This window comes from Lacerta agilis, chromosome 14, assembly GCF_009819535.1.
Source record: "Lacerta agilis isolate rLacAgi1 chromosome 14, rLacAgi1.pri, whole genome shotgun sequence".
NCBI classification, from domain to species: domain Eukaryota; kingdom Metazoa; phylum Chordata; class Lepidosauria; order Squamata; family Lacertidae; genus Lacerta; species Lacerta agilis.
In genome coordinates, this window is record NC_046325.1 from 51,505,272 (window position 1) to 51,521,821 (window position 16,550).

Below are 16,550 nucleotides of genomic sequence, written 5' to 3' on the forward strand. Positions count from 1 at the left end.
GTCCTATCCTCCAGAGCAGAAGAAGCTTTGCTCCATCTTCTGTGTGACAGCCCTATTTGAAGATAACAATCATAACTCCTTTCATCCAGGCTAAGTATACCCAGCTCCTTCAACTGCTCCTCATTAGGTTTGGTTTCCAGACCCTTGATCATCTTGGTTTCCCTTCTCTGCACATGTTCCAGTTTGTCAATATCTTCCTTATATTGCTGGTTCAAGTCACTTCCACTCGCTAGAATAAACACATAGTTTTAATGACCTGGATGAGGATTCTCATGAGCCTGCCTTTTAAAGACCAGCAACCTGAGACTGGAGGCAAGAATTCTTGCTCCTTTCAATGGAAAGGCCCTCCGTGACATCTCCCTGGCCTGGGACATATGGCACGAGTGTTTGCTGCTGCTGAAAGGGCTTGGGAAAGCTGCTGACCCAGAACTTCTGTGAGGTTCTGGCAAGGAGCAGTGCCAACATGCTGATGGGCTGACTCGCGGGTGGGCAGGCGGTTAATCTTCTCCAACCCGTCAGCTGGGAGGCCTCTGCATAATGGCTCCGTATTGTGGAGTGGAGCCCTCACTATTGAAGTGAAAGGCAATGGGTGGGGTCCGCTGGATGGAGTTGCTGCTGCCTCAGCACCGCTTGAAAGCCAGGGCTGTGCTCAGAGGCAGGCGCATAAATAGCCCTGCCTGCTTCCTCTGCCTGCCTGCCTGTCAAGAGTTTCCAACAGCATCTGGGAAAGGAGGTATGAATGTGTCCTTGCTAGACATTCACATGGTTACCCTGGAGTCCTTCGCATGGTGCTTCCCTCCCTCCCTGCCTCCAGCAAAAGCTTTTGAATGTCATGCTTGTGGAAATTCTGCAGGGTACATATAATCGCTTTAAGCCTTTGATCCGTCTTACCCCCCACAGCCAAAAAAAAGGGGTAGATGAGACCTAAAGACAGTAAGTTGTCTGTAACGGCATCTGTCTTTGTACCAGCGACAGCAGTGAGGGAAGGCTAAATAATTATTGGGAGGGTGGAGAACTGGAACACCAGGCAGTGGAATTCCAAGACAGCAATGAAATCCGAAGGAAGCTGCAAGCAAGGTGGCGTCTTGAAATACAACTCATGGTGGGTCAGTGGGTGGGCAGAGTGCTGAAAGGAATCTTACAGCAGAGGTGGTGGGTTGATCTGTAGCAGCAAACATGCAGTGTGCTGCTCTGCAGTTCCTTGAGGTGCAGAGCTTTGAGTCATGCACTCTTGGAGGAGACCCTTCCATGTGTCTCTGCCACCCTGAAGCTTAGAACTGCAGAGTTGGAAGGAATTCTAAGGGTCAGCTAGTCCAATCCCAGCTGGGTGTGGGATGTGTTTACTCTCCACCCCTGTGTCCCCTGTCTGCAGTCCAATGAGGCTGACAGTTGCCTCCATCATAAATAGGTTCCTTCCCATTGCTCTCCTGCCCTTTCGGTCTTAAAGCTAGACAATAAAGTAGGAATGGCCACTGTCTTACTCTGGCCAGTTTTTTGCAGGTCAATCTCCCAGAGTCCCTGGAGATTGGGAGTCTCCTTATGCAGATGATGATCTCTTCATTCTCATGCTCTCTGGCAAAGTCAGAGAGCCTGGCAGAAATCTTTGGCAGAGAGGATTTTCCTCCTTGGAGCAATAACCATCTCTAACTTGCGCGGGGGCGGGGCAGGGTTTGATTGCAGACACCATGACTGAACAACAGACCCCAATGGAGGAGATGGCTGCTGCGGAGAGCCCAGAGGAAATGGGGCCAAATTACAAGGTATGGCAACTGCTGATTTCACCCCTTCCCTGACCCACAAAGCCCCTGAAGATTTTATACTGTTGCAGGTTTGGGAGGTCAGTCTACATGATGCCCTGAGTCCTTTCCCACTCTTGGGGTCCTGTAGCCAGTGAGGGTAGAAATAAATATTGCTGAGCTGTTCAGACAAGTTTCTCTGTGAAACGAGAAGCTTAGCTGGCTACTTAAGTGTCCCCATTGGCATTCCACCAAAAACAGCTAGGTTGCAAGGGCAACAACTAAATCATGCGGCCCTCCTGGGGCCCTTTCCTCCATTCCCCTCACCTAACTGTTAAGTAATAACAGTAGCCAGGAGAGAGAGTTCTGAGCTGAAAACAGACTGGAAGCCAGAGACCCAGAGCCCTGCTTGCTCTGTGCTGGATCCCAAACTGTGACTTGAGTAATGGAGAAACTAGATCTTTGGGGTTTTTAATGCTGTGAGCCCCCCCCCCCATTTATGCTCATGTTGTAATAATGTGTAAATACAGTGGTGCCCCGCTAGACGAAAATAATTCGTTCTGCGAAAATTTTCGTCTAGCGAGTTTTTCGTCTTGCGAGGCATTCGTCTAGCGGGGCACCACTGTAATGTGATATAGCCTTAAGACTCCATGGTCTCCATTGACCTTCATTCCAAGGAATGCAACCTAGGTAAGCTCCTGGAACTCCTGGATTCTCTCACTGCTCAGAGATTGAATAGTGCACATTTTACTAGAAGCAGATTTTTTTCAAAGCTGGTTGTTCTAGATTTAGACAGGAGATGGTGCTCTTGACTTCCCCAACAAAGCTTTTGCTTGCCAAGAGCAAGTCTGAGCACAGCCTGGCCTCCATGTACCAGCAAACATGCAAGGAGTGGTGTAATTATCTTTCCATAGCATGTAGTTTGTAGCCTTTGCCAGTGGCATACTGTGGGGGGGGGCACAGGGGCGCTTGTCCGAGGAGCAAAATCCTTAAGGGTGCAAAAACATGGACTCTACAACGCTTAGGACTCAGGCCGGAATTGGGATTGCTGGGCAATCAGCTCCTCTTGCACTTTGACCAGCAGCCTTGCTCTCCCAACCCCGGGGACTAGTTGGGTCTCCTGTGGTACTCACTGCCCAAGCAACACCTCTTGGTGAGCTGGGTCAGGGCAGGTGGCGGGGCAGCATGCTTGCCTCCCATGACAGCCAGGGTTACCAACTTCTCACCAGGGTTGCCATTTCTGCCAGTGATCTAGGCTAGGATGTGCCAGGCCACTGCCTTGCTAGCCATGGCCCTTTCAGCCAGGGTGGCAACTTGAATAAAAGATTGGGGGTGGGACAGGTAAGCCCCGCCCCCATAATTGATCACATGATGCAGTGCACACACACCATTTGAAAGGCAATGCCCATCCACTTTGTGGGGGCCAGCCCCTCAAATATTTTAGGGAGGGCAAAGGCCCCTTGGCCCCCAGGAGTTTACTCCTATGCCTGCAGCTGGCAGTCGCACACACCTCCTCAACCCTCCTGTTTGCATCTGGCGAGGACTCTAGGGCATTGCATCTGGCGAGGACTCTAGGGCTTTCAGCAGCTCTTTTTCGGCGCGAGGGGTGGGCCAGCGAGGAGGGGGCGTTACTCTTGTAGCTGGCATGACGCCCCCTCCTCGCTGGCCTGCCCCTCCCACCAAAGAAAAGCCGCTGAAAGGGGGAAAAGGGGAAGCAAAGCAGGCGCTTGAACGCGTCTGTTTTGCTTCCCTTTCCCCCCCTTTCAGCGGCTTTTTTTGGTGCTGGGCTCCCTGGGCAGAGCCGCAGCATGGAGGCGAGGGGTGGGCCAGCAAGGAGGGGCGTCCTCCTCGCTGGCCCGCCTCTCGCCTCCATGCTGCGGCTCCGCAGGCCAGCCAGCGCCGAAAAAAGCTTGGAGGCGCCAATCGTGGGGGCGGGGCTCCCCCCGGGTGGTTCCCAGGGTGGCCCGCCCCTTACGCCCCCCCTTGCTACGCCCCTGCCCTGATGTCATGGCAGGAGGCCCAGGAAACAGGTTACTTGAGAGGGGAGTGAAGAAAGGCAGGGACCCCCCCCCCCGCAATTTGCAGCCAGCTCCTGCCAAGCTGAAGCTTGCAAGATGTATGCACAGTCTTCTTAATATTTTTTCTTATTGATAAAGGTACTTTCACCCACCCTGAGAATCAACCCCTCCAGCTGGAGGAGTCCAGGCAAACCCAGAGGCTTCAAATCAGACCTGGAGACCTGGCAGTCATATCTCCAAGGCCTTGTTGTCTTTCAATGAGTTGGCCATCACTTGCTACATATTTGAACTATTACTTTCATGGACACACACCTCTCCTTCACTTCCACCTCTTTTCTGGAAGGCTTTTGTTATAAGAATTCTAAGGTCTCAAATATAAATTAGGGTTGACCTCAAATATTTCTCTGCAAGGAGGAAGGAAATGGGAAATCCTCCCCATTGTCTTTTGCTTACAAATCCAGTCTTCAGTGTGCGTATTTGTGTATGAATAGGGTGAGTCTGTGACCTGCATTCAGGAACTAACCATCACAAAAGAATGGCCAGGCTGCCCAGGTAATGCAATCAGTGACCGTTATCAGGTATCCTGGCAGACAGGATTTCTGCACTTTACCACCTCCTGTGATTTATTTCTGCTGTAGACTGTGGTGTATGTATGGGGGGGTCTTGAGCTACAAGTTGGGCAGTTTCAGAAGTCTGTATAAGGGCTTGCGGTCCATTATTCAGGGTTCTCTCCTCCTGCGTGTGGGGAGTGGGGACCCTGTTGCAACAGTTAATAAAGATCAGGCTTACTAGCCACTTTGCTTATCTATATATTCTGGTTGGCCTCTGCTATTTTCTCCAACTGATAGGGAACCCACTTGGATACCCCATAAGGGAAAAGGAGCAGTTTTTTCTTATAAAACTTTCCTTAACAAAAGTTTTTCTGCACCTTTCTTGGGCCCCTTGTTAGAAGCTACTTTTTGAACACTGTCCCCCTGCCTCTGTGGTTTTGTCTTTGTTGTCCCTGAATAAAGCCTTTCAAATTTCCCCACAATTGTGTCTTAATTGTGGTGTGGTGCAGTGGTTAGAGTGCTGGACCAGGACCTGGGAGACCAGGGTTCAAATCCCCACTCAGCCAGGCTCACTGGGTATACTTGGTAGCTACGCACTGCTTCTCTCATTAAACGAGGAGCGGGAAAACTATGCATGCCACCTCAGGCTCCATGGAGGAAAGGTGGAATACAAATGAAAAATAAGAGCTGCTGGAAGCTGCAAACATATTCAGAGAGTCTTTGTTCTGTGGCCTTCCCTCCTCCACACAGAGAGAAACAGCTCTGTCTGTCCTAAAGGTGTCTGTGTCACCTTTAGTGGAGGGTGTCTCAATTTGGGAATGCTTCTTTCTCCCCCTGCAAACAAGCTGGCTGATAGCTTCTCTCCCAAAACTGTTTCTCCATCAGTACATGCTCTTTTGAGGCTGTTTACCCCTTGATGGCTGTTGGGCCACTTGGCTTCTGTGCCCTCATCTAGGTCACCCTCTACGAGATGGAGAATTTCCAGGGCAGGAAATGTGAGCTCACGGACGAGAACCCCAACGTGACGGAGAAGGAGTTGGGCAAAGTGGGCTCCATCCAGGTGGAGGCTGGCCCGTGAGTACCGAGCATGGAAGAGAGCAGGGAGCCACACTGGGGAACAGTCTGCGCTCCTGAGGGCTACAAGCACATGTCTTGAAATCTGAGCATTCTCAAGGAAAGCTAGTTTTTAAAAGCACCCAATTTTGATCTGGGTTTTATCCCAGAAGCTTTTGTGAGGAGTAAAAGTAGTTTGAGAGGTATATAATGCCCCTAGTTGCCCCTTGAAGGCACCTCTTTTCTAGTGAGGTCTCTAGTTCTGGACTGCTGGCAAAGTTCTGGTCAGGGGGTGCCAGTCAGGAAAGGCCCAGGGGCTGCAGAGAACTCCCTCAAGCCCCCTCAGCTCTGTGCAGCCAATTACAGGTAGTGCTGTGTGTCCTTTAAAAAAGAAAAGTATTAAATGCTGTGCCCAGGTGATCCCAAATGGAGCAAGCAGAGCAAGAGGTGAATTGGCTAAGAGGCTGAGCTACAAATCAGGGAATTGCTCCCATCACAAACTCACTTCCAGAATCATAGAGTTGGAAGCAGTGTTATTTTTCTAGAAAAATAGGTGCCAGAACTCATCATTAACACCTCCTTTGTTCTCTTATGATAATGGCAATGGTGCCCTCTCTGAATATGCCCGAAGTGAGTTCTGGTGAGTTCCAGCTGCAAAAAAGCCCTGGTTGGAAGGGACGTAAAGGGTCATCTAGCCCAAGGGTCATCTTGTCTGAGTTATGGGGATAAAAATGGTGCTGATTCTGATAACTGCTGTTTTTAACACTGTGCTTTTCTTTATTGACAATCAGCACAGCTTCTAGAGGTCTTGTTCTGGCTATGTTAGGCTCTCGCAGAAAAACCAAGAGTCTGGTGGCGCTGCCCCCTTCCCAGGGCTCCTGGGAAGGCATTATGGGAAAGCATTATGCTTTCCACAACCCACTAAGGAAGAGAACAACAACAACAACAACAACAATTTTGCATATTCCCAAAGTCCAGTTAAAACTATATAGTTTAACAAAACTGATGAATTTGATCCACTCCCAGCCCAAACTCTGATAGTTATTTACACCTCCAGCAGCCCCCAGCCTCCCCCCTTCCCTCTTAGCACTCCTAAGGTAATCCCACTGCCCCCAGGGCAGCCCTCTCTCATCAAATGCATGGAGTTGCAGGTACATATTTGCAGAGGGGAATTAATATACAAAAGAGGTAGTATTACAGGGGCCATTCACATGTTGATAACACAGACATTCTGGCAATGGGTAGCGAATTAACTGTTGCTGGCAAGGAAAAAATAGATATGAAAGAACATACCCCAAACATCCAGGTTTGGGGAATGCACTCTTTAATGAGACAAACCCAGCAGAGATTTAAAATCACAAAATACACAGCAAAGTAAAGTGTGGAAATATGGGCTGTTAGTCCTTTGAAGCTACTAACATGAGTTTGGCTAAACTGCGAGAGGCAGTGAAGGATAGGCGTGCCTGGCGTGCTCTGGTCCATGGGGTCACGAAGAGTCGGACACGACTGAACGACTGAACAACAACAACAACAAAAGTCCTTTAAAATATGCCCTTCTAAGTTCCTTCCAAAGTTCCCCTCTTCCCCAGCACAGAAAAAGAACACATGTTTAGTAAGTTAAAAATGGCTTATTTACAAACTTCCTAAAGGTCACATTCATGTGCTTTTCCATACACTATTCAGAAAATGTTGCACAGGAATTCAATATTGTCTTGTGATAGCCATGTGGTCTGAATTTGGAGCAACCAGTCACACCTCTTTACATGCCAAGCTTCTCAGGTTGGCTGAGGAACAACAATAGGCTTGATTCCTCCCACAGGTGGCTCGGGTTTGAGCGTCAGGCATTCAGTGGGGAGCAGTTTGTGTTGGAGAAGGGCGACTACCCTCGCTGGGACTCCTGGTCCAACAGCCACTGCAGCGACAACCTCCTCTCCATCCGCCCCCTGCTGATCGTAAGTCACCCAGGAGGTCACAGATATTTGCCCACGGCAGGGCAGTGGCCATGGACTAAGTTGTGTGTATCTGTTATTGTCCTCACCTACATTGGGGGATGGCACTCCAGTGCCTTGGGCAGCCTTTGTATGCCAGTTTCATGCTCCCTTTATCAATGCACTGGGGTGAGCATGGATTGCCATATCCTGTGTGTTTGTTCAGATATTTATCCTTCTAGCCCCATGCTGTCTACTCTGATTGGCAACAGCTCTCCAGGAGCTCAGGCAGAGAAAGAGCTTCCTTCTCATCACCTGCTAACTGGCGAGCAAGTGTCCTGGTACAGCCCCTCCCTCTTCACTGTGAATATGTGGTTGGAGGGGGAGAGGGTTCAGGGACCCATTCAGCCACCCCCCACTCCACACCAGCTCCCATCACTTGTTCTCATTGCAGGACAGTGCGGACCACAAGATCCACCTCTTTGAAAACACCAGCTATGGGGGCAGGAAGATGGAGATTGTGGAGGACGACGTCCCCAGCTTGTGGGCTCATGGCTTCCAGGACCGCGTGGCCAGCATTAAGGCCCTGAATGGAATGTAAGGAGGGAGCAGGTGGGGGGCAAATCCTGTAGCCCTATGCGAGAGGTGGAAGGGGGCGTCTTTGCATAGTTGCTTCGCTTGGGAGAGCAAATCCCCAAACCAGCTTGCCCCATATATTTCCCCCTTTGACCGCTGCAATTGGCACATCTGGCATTCTTGCAGGGGCTGCCTAATATCTGTTCCACATTTGTAGGAAATGGATATTTTAGTGTGGCAGCACCTACACTCTGGAATTTCCTGCCTATTGATATCAGGCAAGTGCCTTCACTGTACTCTTTTTAGAACCTGGGGCAGATCCACACTCAGGGTTTTTAATCTCAAGGAAGGGCTAAGAAATGGTTTTGACAACCATACGGACACATTATGTCCTAATGAGTTGTTGAAAAGTGACACCAGAGGGCACTGCAGAGCAGCCAGCAACCAGCAGTAGGAAGACAGCAGCTTTGACAAATAAAAAGGTAAAAAATACTGTGACGTTTTCATTTTTTTATATAAAAAAATGAAAGGCACAAATACAGGATGGGTGACACCTGGCTTGAGAGCAGTACATGTGAAAAGGATCTCGGAGTCTTGGTAGACCATAAACTTGACATGAGTCAACAGTGTGATGCAGCAGCTAAAAAACCCAATGCAATTCTGGGCTGCATCAATAGGAGTATATAGCATCTAGATCAAGGGAAGTAATAGTACCACTCTGGTCAGACCTCACCTGGAATACTGTGTCCAGTTCTGGGCACCACAGTTCAAGAAGGATACTGACAAGCTGGAATGTGTCCAGAGGAGGGCAACCAAAATGGTCAAAGGCCTGGAAACAATGCCTTATGAGGAACGGCTTAGGGAGCTGGGTATGTTTAACCTGGAGAAGAGAAGGTTAAGGGGTGATATGATAGCCATGTTCAAATATATAAAAGGATGTCATATAGAGGAGGGAGAAAGGTTGTTTTCTGCTGCTTCAGAGAAGCGGACACGGGGCAATGGATTCAAACTACAAGAAAGAAGATTCTACCTAAACGTTAGGAAGAACTTCCTGACAGTAAGAGCTGTTTGACAGTGGAATTTGCTGCCAAGGAGTGTGGTGGAGTCTCCTTCTTTGGAGGTCTTTAAGCGGAGGCTTGACAGCCATCTGTCAGGAATGCTTTGATGGTGTTTCCTGCTTGTCAGGGAGCTGGACTGGATGGCCCTTGTGGTCTCTTCCAACTCTATGATTCTATCTATAGCCCTGCTAAAAACATTCTTGTTTAGCCAAACCTACCCAGATGAAAGTTGTTGCAAGTTTTAATCTGCTTTTAGCCTTTAACCTTTTGAAAGTCTTAAATTGTTATTACGGTAATTCTTCTAATAGACAATTTTATTGTTTTATCGTTGCTGTAAACCACTTTGAGGATTTTCTTTTTTTACAATCAAGTGGACTATAAATTGTATGAAATAAATAATGATGGAACTCACTGAATGTAATCCAACCAATGTTGGCTCATTCTGGCATGTGGGCTTATCTCCCCCCCCCCCAAAAAAAAGATGAAAATAACAGGCAGGAAGCACAGAAACCCCAAAAATGCAGGGAAGAGGAGCTGATTCTCCAAAGTGCTGGCTCTGAGCTACTGTCTACAGCTCAAACACATTTTGGAAGAGACTTTCCTTCAGGAGCAACCTCCAACTTCCTGAGCCATTTTGGCATTCCTGAAGTAACCCCCATAAATGTTTCTGCCTCTCTGACACCCGGACTTGCTTTCATTTTAATTGTCCACACACCTTGTCGAGGCCCCCTTTTGCTCTTTGTCTTTCTCTCCCACTCTCTGGCCTCCAACTTCACATTATTTGAAATGTGAGAAACAAGGGCCAAGACTATTAGTGCGGCTCTTGCTCTTAAAACCTGTGTCTCATTATAAATCTTTGTAAGCTGCTCTGGTGATCTTTTCATGCCGAAGAATTTGAGGTGATGGGAGTAAAAATGTTTCAAATATTATAAATGAATTTAATACATAGTTGGCTCTAGGAGGGACAATGGCCAGTGAGAAAGATCTATTAACAATCATGCTTATAACCAAAGTGGGTAGGCTAGCTGGTGGGTGCTTGAAGATCTTTTGGCAACATTTTGGTCTTATTTATTTTATTAATTAGATGTCCAATACAGATGCTCTCTAGGTGCTGCATAAAATGAGATTATACTCTAAAACAGAAAAAATGCAAAGCAATAATATACAAGGTCTGGGCAAATAAAAATGAATCCCTGGGGAAAGCATTCCACAAAACAGGGAATTAAAAAGTGACATGAACAATGAAAAATGTAAAGAGAGTTGGATTCAAATTCTGACTAAGATCACCTCAGAAGGTGATGAACTCTCCTTCACTGGAGGTTTTTAAACAGAGGTTGAATGGCCATCTGCCAGGGATTCTTTAGTTGTGATTCCTGCATTACAGGGATTTGGCTTATAGGACCATTGGGGTCCCTTGCAACCCTACAGTTCCATGATTCTGTGAGTCTATGAGTTGAAAACTGTAACAGGCAGCAGAGGTGGCCATAAAATGCCCAGGAAAGCATCTTGAAAGACTATTTGACCCAGTAAAAAGGTAAAGGTAAAGGTACCCCGACCGTTAGGTCCAGTTGCAGACGACACTGGGGGTGCTCACTCATCTTGCTCTATAGGCCAAGGGAGCTGGCGTTCATCCGCAGACAGCTTCTGAGTCATGTGGCCAGCATGACTAAGCCACTTCTGGCGAACCAGAGCAGTGCACAGAAACGCTGTTTACCTTCCCACCGGAGCGGTACCTATATATCTACTTGCACTTTTGGGCGTGCTTTCGAACTGCTAGGTTGGCAGGAGCAGGGACCGAGCAACAGGAGCTCACCCCATCACGGGGATTTGAATCGCCGACCTTCTGATTGGCAAGCCCTAGGCTCTGTGGTTTAGACCACAGCGCCACCCGCATCCCTCTTTGACTGAGATGTAATTCACCCGGAGGTCACTGATGGGTGAGCAATCTATAAATGAACGAATTACTTTGTAGCATTTATATCCTGCTTTTTCCAATCAGATGGCCTTTGTGGTGGCTTAAATGAACAAATCTTAGAGACCTGGAATGTGTTGCTCAAAACTGAAGGATATGAAAGCATAATCAAGGATTGGGTTTTAAAATAAATAAACAGAGTTTGAGGATGTCCTTAAAATCATGCCCCCCCATGCAAATAGCAGCCCACAGGAAGGGGGCTGAAGGGAGGCTCAATCCAGTTTAGATTATTGTAACCAGAGTTTGGGAAGTTCATTTTTGAAAGGAACTAATACTAGATCATGTTTGACATGCTCCAACAGAAAGTAATTCCAGTTCATGTTTGTCCCTTTACAAAACAAAGTGGTTCAGCTCCCAATTTAGTTCAAGTTGTTGTCATATGTCTTTCTCGAGAAAAAATGGATTTCATGTAATGCTTCTGAATACCACTTGCTAGAAGCTCCTGGTTGTGGGCTTCTCCCCTTTAGTGCATCTAGGTGGCCACTGTGAGAACAGGATGCTGTCCCAGATGGCTCTCTTTGGCCTGATCCAGGAGGCTCTGCTGATGTTGTCTAAATGATCCTCTGGGGCGGGAGGGAATTCAGCATTCAGAATGTCAGTAGCTACTGTGCTGAAGTTAGATGTATACTTCAGAAGACATTAAACCACACAGACAGTGGAATGTGACTCAGTGAGTTCATTTCCCTCAACAATTGCGAACTTAGAGAGTAAAAAAAGTGTGTAAGGAAATGAAATTGAAGATGAACTAGAAACACACCTAGTTCAGTTCAACTAGAAATCATAGGAACTACTTTTATGCATAGTTCAGAGATTTTTGAGCTAATTCTGTGAACTATGTAATGTTTGTTCTAACACACATTCTGCCTGAATTTGCCTTTGAATGGCACCTGGAAATTAAAACTGGTGCAAGATGATCTTATCTTCCTGGTACTTGTGCTGACGTCTAATTAATTTCAGGACTCAAGGGAAACCATTTCCCGTCAGCCCCAGCCAGCATGACTGATGATCCAGTATCACCAGCTTATGGAAGTGTGCCCTAAACTGTTTGGGACATGGCCTTCTTCCATATGAAACTGACAGCCCACCATGTAAACAGGTTCTTCCACCAGGAGAAGTACATTTCATTGGGATACAGGAGAAGACCTTTTCAACTGTAATACCCGTTTGCCCTCTGACGAACAATTGACCAGTCCATAATTGTAATTACAGTGGTTTATTATAGCTGTGAGAGACAGAATAACAGGGAAACCCCTAGAAACCCAGAATACAAAATCAAGAGATTGATGTGCATTATAATGAGTGAAATAAGTATTTGATCCCCTATCAACCAGCCAGATGTCCGGCTACCTGGTATCTTCACTGTATGTAATGAGCTGAGATTAGAAGCACCTGCTGTAAGGGAGACGTTTTACCTGTAATCCCAGCTCGTTACAGTACCTGTACAAAAGACACCTGTCGACAGAAGCAATCAATCCAGCAGATTCCAAAGTAGCCACCATGACCAAGACCAAAGAGCTGTTCAAGGGTGTCAGGGACAAGATTGTAGACCTGCACAAGGCTGGACTGGGCTACAAGACTATTGCCAAGCAGAAGGTGACAACAGTTGATGCAATAATTCACAAATGGAAGAAACACAAAATAACTGTCAACCTCCCTTTGTCTGGGGCTTCAGGAGAACAGTGATGAATTAGCCCTGAACTACACAGGGGGAACTTGATCTCAGGGCAGCTGGGACCACAGTCACCATGAAAACAGTTGGTAACACACTACGCCATGAAGGACTGAGATCTTGCAGAGCCCGCAAGGTCTCCTTGCTCAAGACAGCGCATGTACAGGCCTGTCTGCAGTTTGCCAATGCACATCTGAATGACCCAGAGGAGAACTGGGTGAAAGTGTTGTGGTCAGATGAGACCAAAACCAAGCTATTTTGGCATCAACTCAACTCGCCGTGTTTGGAGGAGGAGGAATGCTGCCTACGACCCCAAGAACACCACCCCCACCATCAAACATGGAGGGGGACATATTATGCTTTGGGTGTGTTTTTCTGCTAAGGGCACATGACACTTTCACCGCATCGAAGGGATGATGGACTGGACCATGTATCATCAAATTTTGGGTGAGCACCTCCTTGCCTCAGCCAGGGCATTGAAAATGGGTCGAGGATGGGTATTCCAGCATGACAATGACCAAAACACACGACCAAGGCAACAAAGGAGTGGCTCAATAGGAAGCACATTAAGGTTCTGGGGTGGCCTAGCCAGTCTCCAGACCTTAATTCCATCAAAAATCTGTGGAGGGAGCTGAAGGTTTGAGTAGCTACACATCAGCCTCAAAATCTTACTGACTTGGAGAGGATTTGCAAAGAGGAGTGGGACAAAATACCTCCTGAGATGTGTGAAAACCTGGTGGCCACCTACAAGAAATGTCTGACTTCTGTAACTGCCAACCAGGGTTTTGCCACCAAGTACTAAGTCATCTTTTGCAAAGGGATCAAATACTTATTTATTTCACTCATTATAACGCACATCCATCTCTGACTTTTGTCTTCTGGGTTTCTAAGGGTTTTCCTGTTGTTATTCTGTCTCTCACAGCTACAATAAACCTACCATTACAATTATAGACTGGTCATTTGTTCGTCAGAGGACAAACGGGCAAATTTAGCAGGGGATCAAATACTTTCCCCCCTCACTCTGTGTGTGTGTGTGTGTGTGTGTGTGTGTGTGTGTGTGTCCGTCCCCTTTTCATATATTACACCAAGCTTTTTCTACTTTCATACCTAACCTACCCTTCTTTTGCCCCTCTGTCTCCATAGATGGGTGGGGTATGAGTTTCCTGGGTACCGTGGGCGCCAGTATGTCTTTGAGAAGGGTGAGTACTGCCACTGGAATGAGTGGGATGCCAGCCAACCTTTGATCCAGTCAGTGCGGCGCGTCCGGGACCAGCAATGGCACAAAAGAGGCTGCTTTGAGGAGAGCTAAAGTGATAGCGAATCACATTCATCAAGGAGAAGAAACAGAAATGAGACCCCCTCCCTGAAGTGCTGGCCAAAGGCTGTGTTTTGCTGTCTAAATAAAGTTTTGAGCCTCCAAGGCTTCTGCTCTTTGCTGTGTCTCCTCTCACTTTGTCACTTGATGGCAGAACTTTGCATGCAGCAGGTCCCCTGTTCGGTCCTCCACCGCTATAGTTAAAAGGGACCTCAGGTGATCACAGGGCGTGGACACAGCGACCGGCTAAGGGAACTGGCACACTATAAGGCAGCTTTTAATGTTCCTATGGCTTGTTCACTGGGAGCAAAGGTCCTGCCAGATCCTTAGGAAATACCACCATCAAGACACAAGTGATCTTAAAACACATGGGGAAATCAAAAAGTCTTCACCTAGTGCCAAAAAAGACCATAATGCAAGGCTGCCAGTAGTTAGCATTGGTTCATCCAGTCTTGCCCTTGCACTCACATCAGCCCAAGCTCCATCCATCATGTGTCTTAGGAGGTTTTTTGTTACACACACACACACACACACACACACACACACGCACACACATCCAGTGATATGCAAAAGTTCATACCCAATACATGGTATATTTTTATAATACACTGAAATAAAAGAAATGCTTAATCTAAAATGGAATGGAGACGGAAAAAAGAAAAAAGGGGGGGGGGAGGAAATAACGGTCTGGAGGTGGTCTGACCTGCCTGCCTTCCAATTGAATTAAGATTCTCATAGGGGTGGGGTCAAAGTGCCACACCCAAAATCTCCTGAGCCCACCAAGTCTGGGAGCCCACCAAGATGCTGAAGGCCATAAACTATGAGTGGCACAAGAGGGCTCAGTCTGAGCCATCAGGGCCCCCCAGGCACTTGGCTTTGAGCTGGGCCAGCTGTGGAGAGTGCCAATGGGCATGCCAATATGGAGCGGGAGAAGCCTGGCACACTGGTGGAGGACCACCATCACATTCCAATGGTCCTAGAGTCAACATTCAGGTAAAGTTTGGTAAAGAAATTTCAGGAGACATGATAGAAGTTTACAAAATACTGCATGGCATGACAGTAGACAGAGAAAGGTTTCTCTCTCTCTCTCCTGACACAAGAACTTGGGGGCATCCAATGAAGCTGAATGTCAGGAGAGTCTGTACAGATAGAAGAAAGTCCTTCACGCAGCGCATAGTTTTATTTTGATAAACTGTGGAACTCCCTCCCACAGCAGGCAGGGATGGCCACCAATGTGGATGGCTTTTAAAAAAGGACAAATTCATGAATAAGGCTATTGGTGGCCACCAGCCCTCCTGGCTCTGTTCTGCCTCCACAGTCAGAGCCAGTGATGCTTCCGAAGGCAAGGAGGGGAGTGTTCTGCAACCGGCGGCGGGCCAAGGGAGGGCACGCTGCATGGAGCCTCTCCACAGCCTCCTGAGGTGGTGGGCAGACGCTGAGGTGGTGGGCAGACGCAAGCCCTGTGCTGCTCGAAAAAGTGCGGAGCTTGCAGGCAGTCCGCCTCCCCTCAGGAGAGACGCGTGGCTCACTGAAACGCAGTGTCTCCTGGCGGTCTCCTGGGGAAGGGAAAGTGGACTTCTGGAGGTAGCGAGGCAGGAGGAGCCAATCTCTGCCAATCAAACGCCACTGAAGTAAACCAGGCACGATGTTTGATTGGCAGAGTCGCCGCCACTCAGCCTCTTCCTCCTGTCTCCATTGCTGGGAGTCTCGGCTTCACGGCGTGTTCCGGCTTCGTGGTGCAGGCCGTGGGCTGGATTTACAACCCAGGTGGGCCTGATCCGGCCTGCGGGCCTTTGTTTGCTGACCCCTGGTCAAAGTGATTGAAATCTATAGGAACAGGTGACCCTCACCTCAAATTGATTAAATCTGCCACATTGCTGACAAATAGGCTCAGAAGCTTTTGTGGGAGAAAGTAAAAGGGACTCACTTTCCTCCATAAACACTTACAGGGGGAGAAGGTGTTTTAAAGGTGGCCAAATGCTGGTGCATTTTTTAAAAAAGTTGTTGCTTCCAGGTGACTTTCCCGGTTCCTTTTTGTGTCCAAAGAGCCATTATAGTGCTCTGAGTTTGTGGTTGCCACACCCTTACAAGTGTTATAAGCTTATCAAAACTGGCTAGCTTCCTGACGTTGGGCTATTAAGAGAGCAAAGGAAAGGGGCTCTGTGCCAGATGACAATGGAGAGAGACTCCTCTAGTTCTTAGACAGTTAGGAGGACAAAGCCTGAGTTTGAGAGCAGAGTGTGCTAGAGGAAAAAGCTGCAGGCTGGAACGGCAGAGAGAGACCCATGGTTGATTTATGTTTGAATCCAAGGCTCTGGCTTTGGGATAAACAAAAACACACCTTTAATACTGTGAACCCCTCCAGGTTGTATGTATGTATAAATAAACCATATATCCTAAAGAAATCATAGTTTCTGCTGTGCCACATTTCCAAAAGTTAACATGAACCCTGGGTAAGCACCTGGAACACCTGCAATCTCACCCCCTCAGAGATTGGAAAGGTATGCAACAATAGGCTTCCAACATGTTTTGCAACATGAGACTATTGAGGGTGCTGCCCATGGAGTTATGGGGTGCGCTAAGGTTCTTTGTTAAAGTATAGCAATGCAGTTAAAAAACAAAAAAACTTAAATGAAGCTTTTAACTTAAAAACAAACAAAAAATTTTACAGCTG

The 16,550-nt window shown here is 47.6% G+C and overlaps 1 protein-coding gene across 1 annotated transcript; it reads left to right on the forward strand.

Annotated features, from left to right (window-relative positions):
- The first annotated feature begins 502 nt into the window (after positions 1 to 502).
- On the forward strand, positions 503 to 13,994 carry LOC117059093 (beta-crystallin B3-like). The gene is made up of 6 exons (XM_033170603.1): positions 503 to 733; positions 1,668 to 1,760; positions 5,261 to 5,379; positions 7,178 to 7,310; positions 7,741 to 7,883; positions 13,705 to 13,994. The coding sequence occupies exons 2-6, from the start codon at positions 1,686 to 1,688 to the stop codon at positions 13,868 to 13,870; spliced, it is 636 nt and encodes a 211-aa protein (XP_033026494.1). The 5' UTR covers positions 503 to 733; positions 1,668 to 1,685; the 3' UTR covers positions 13,871 to 13,994.
- The last annotated feature ends 2,556 nt before the right edge of the window (positions 13,995 to 16,550 follow it).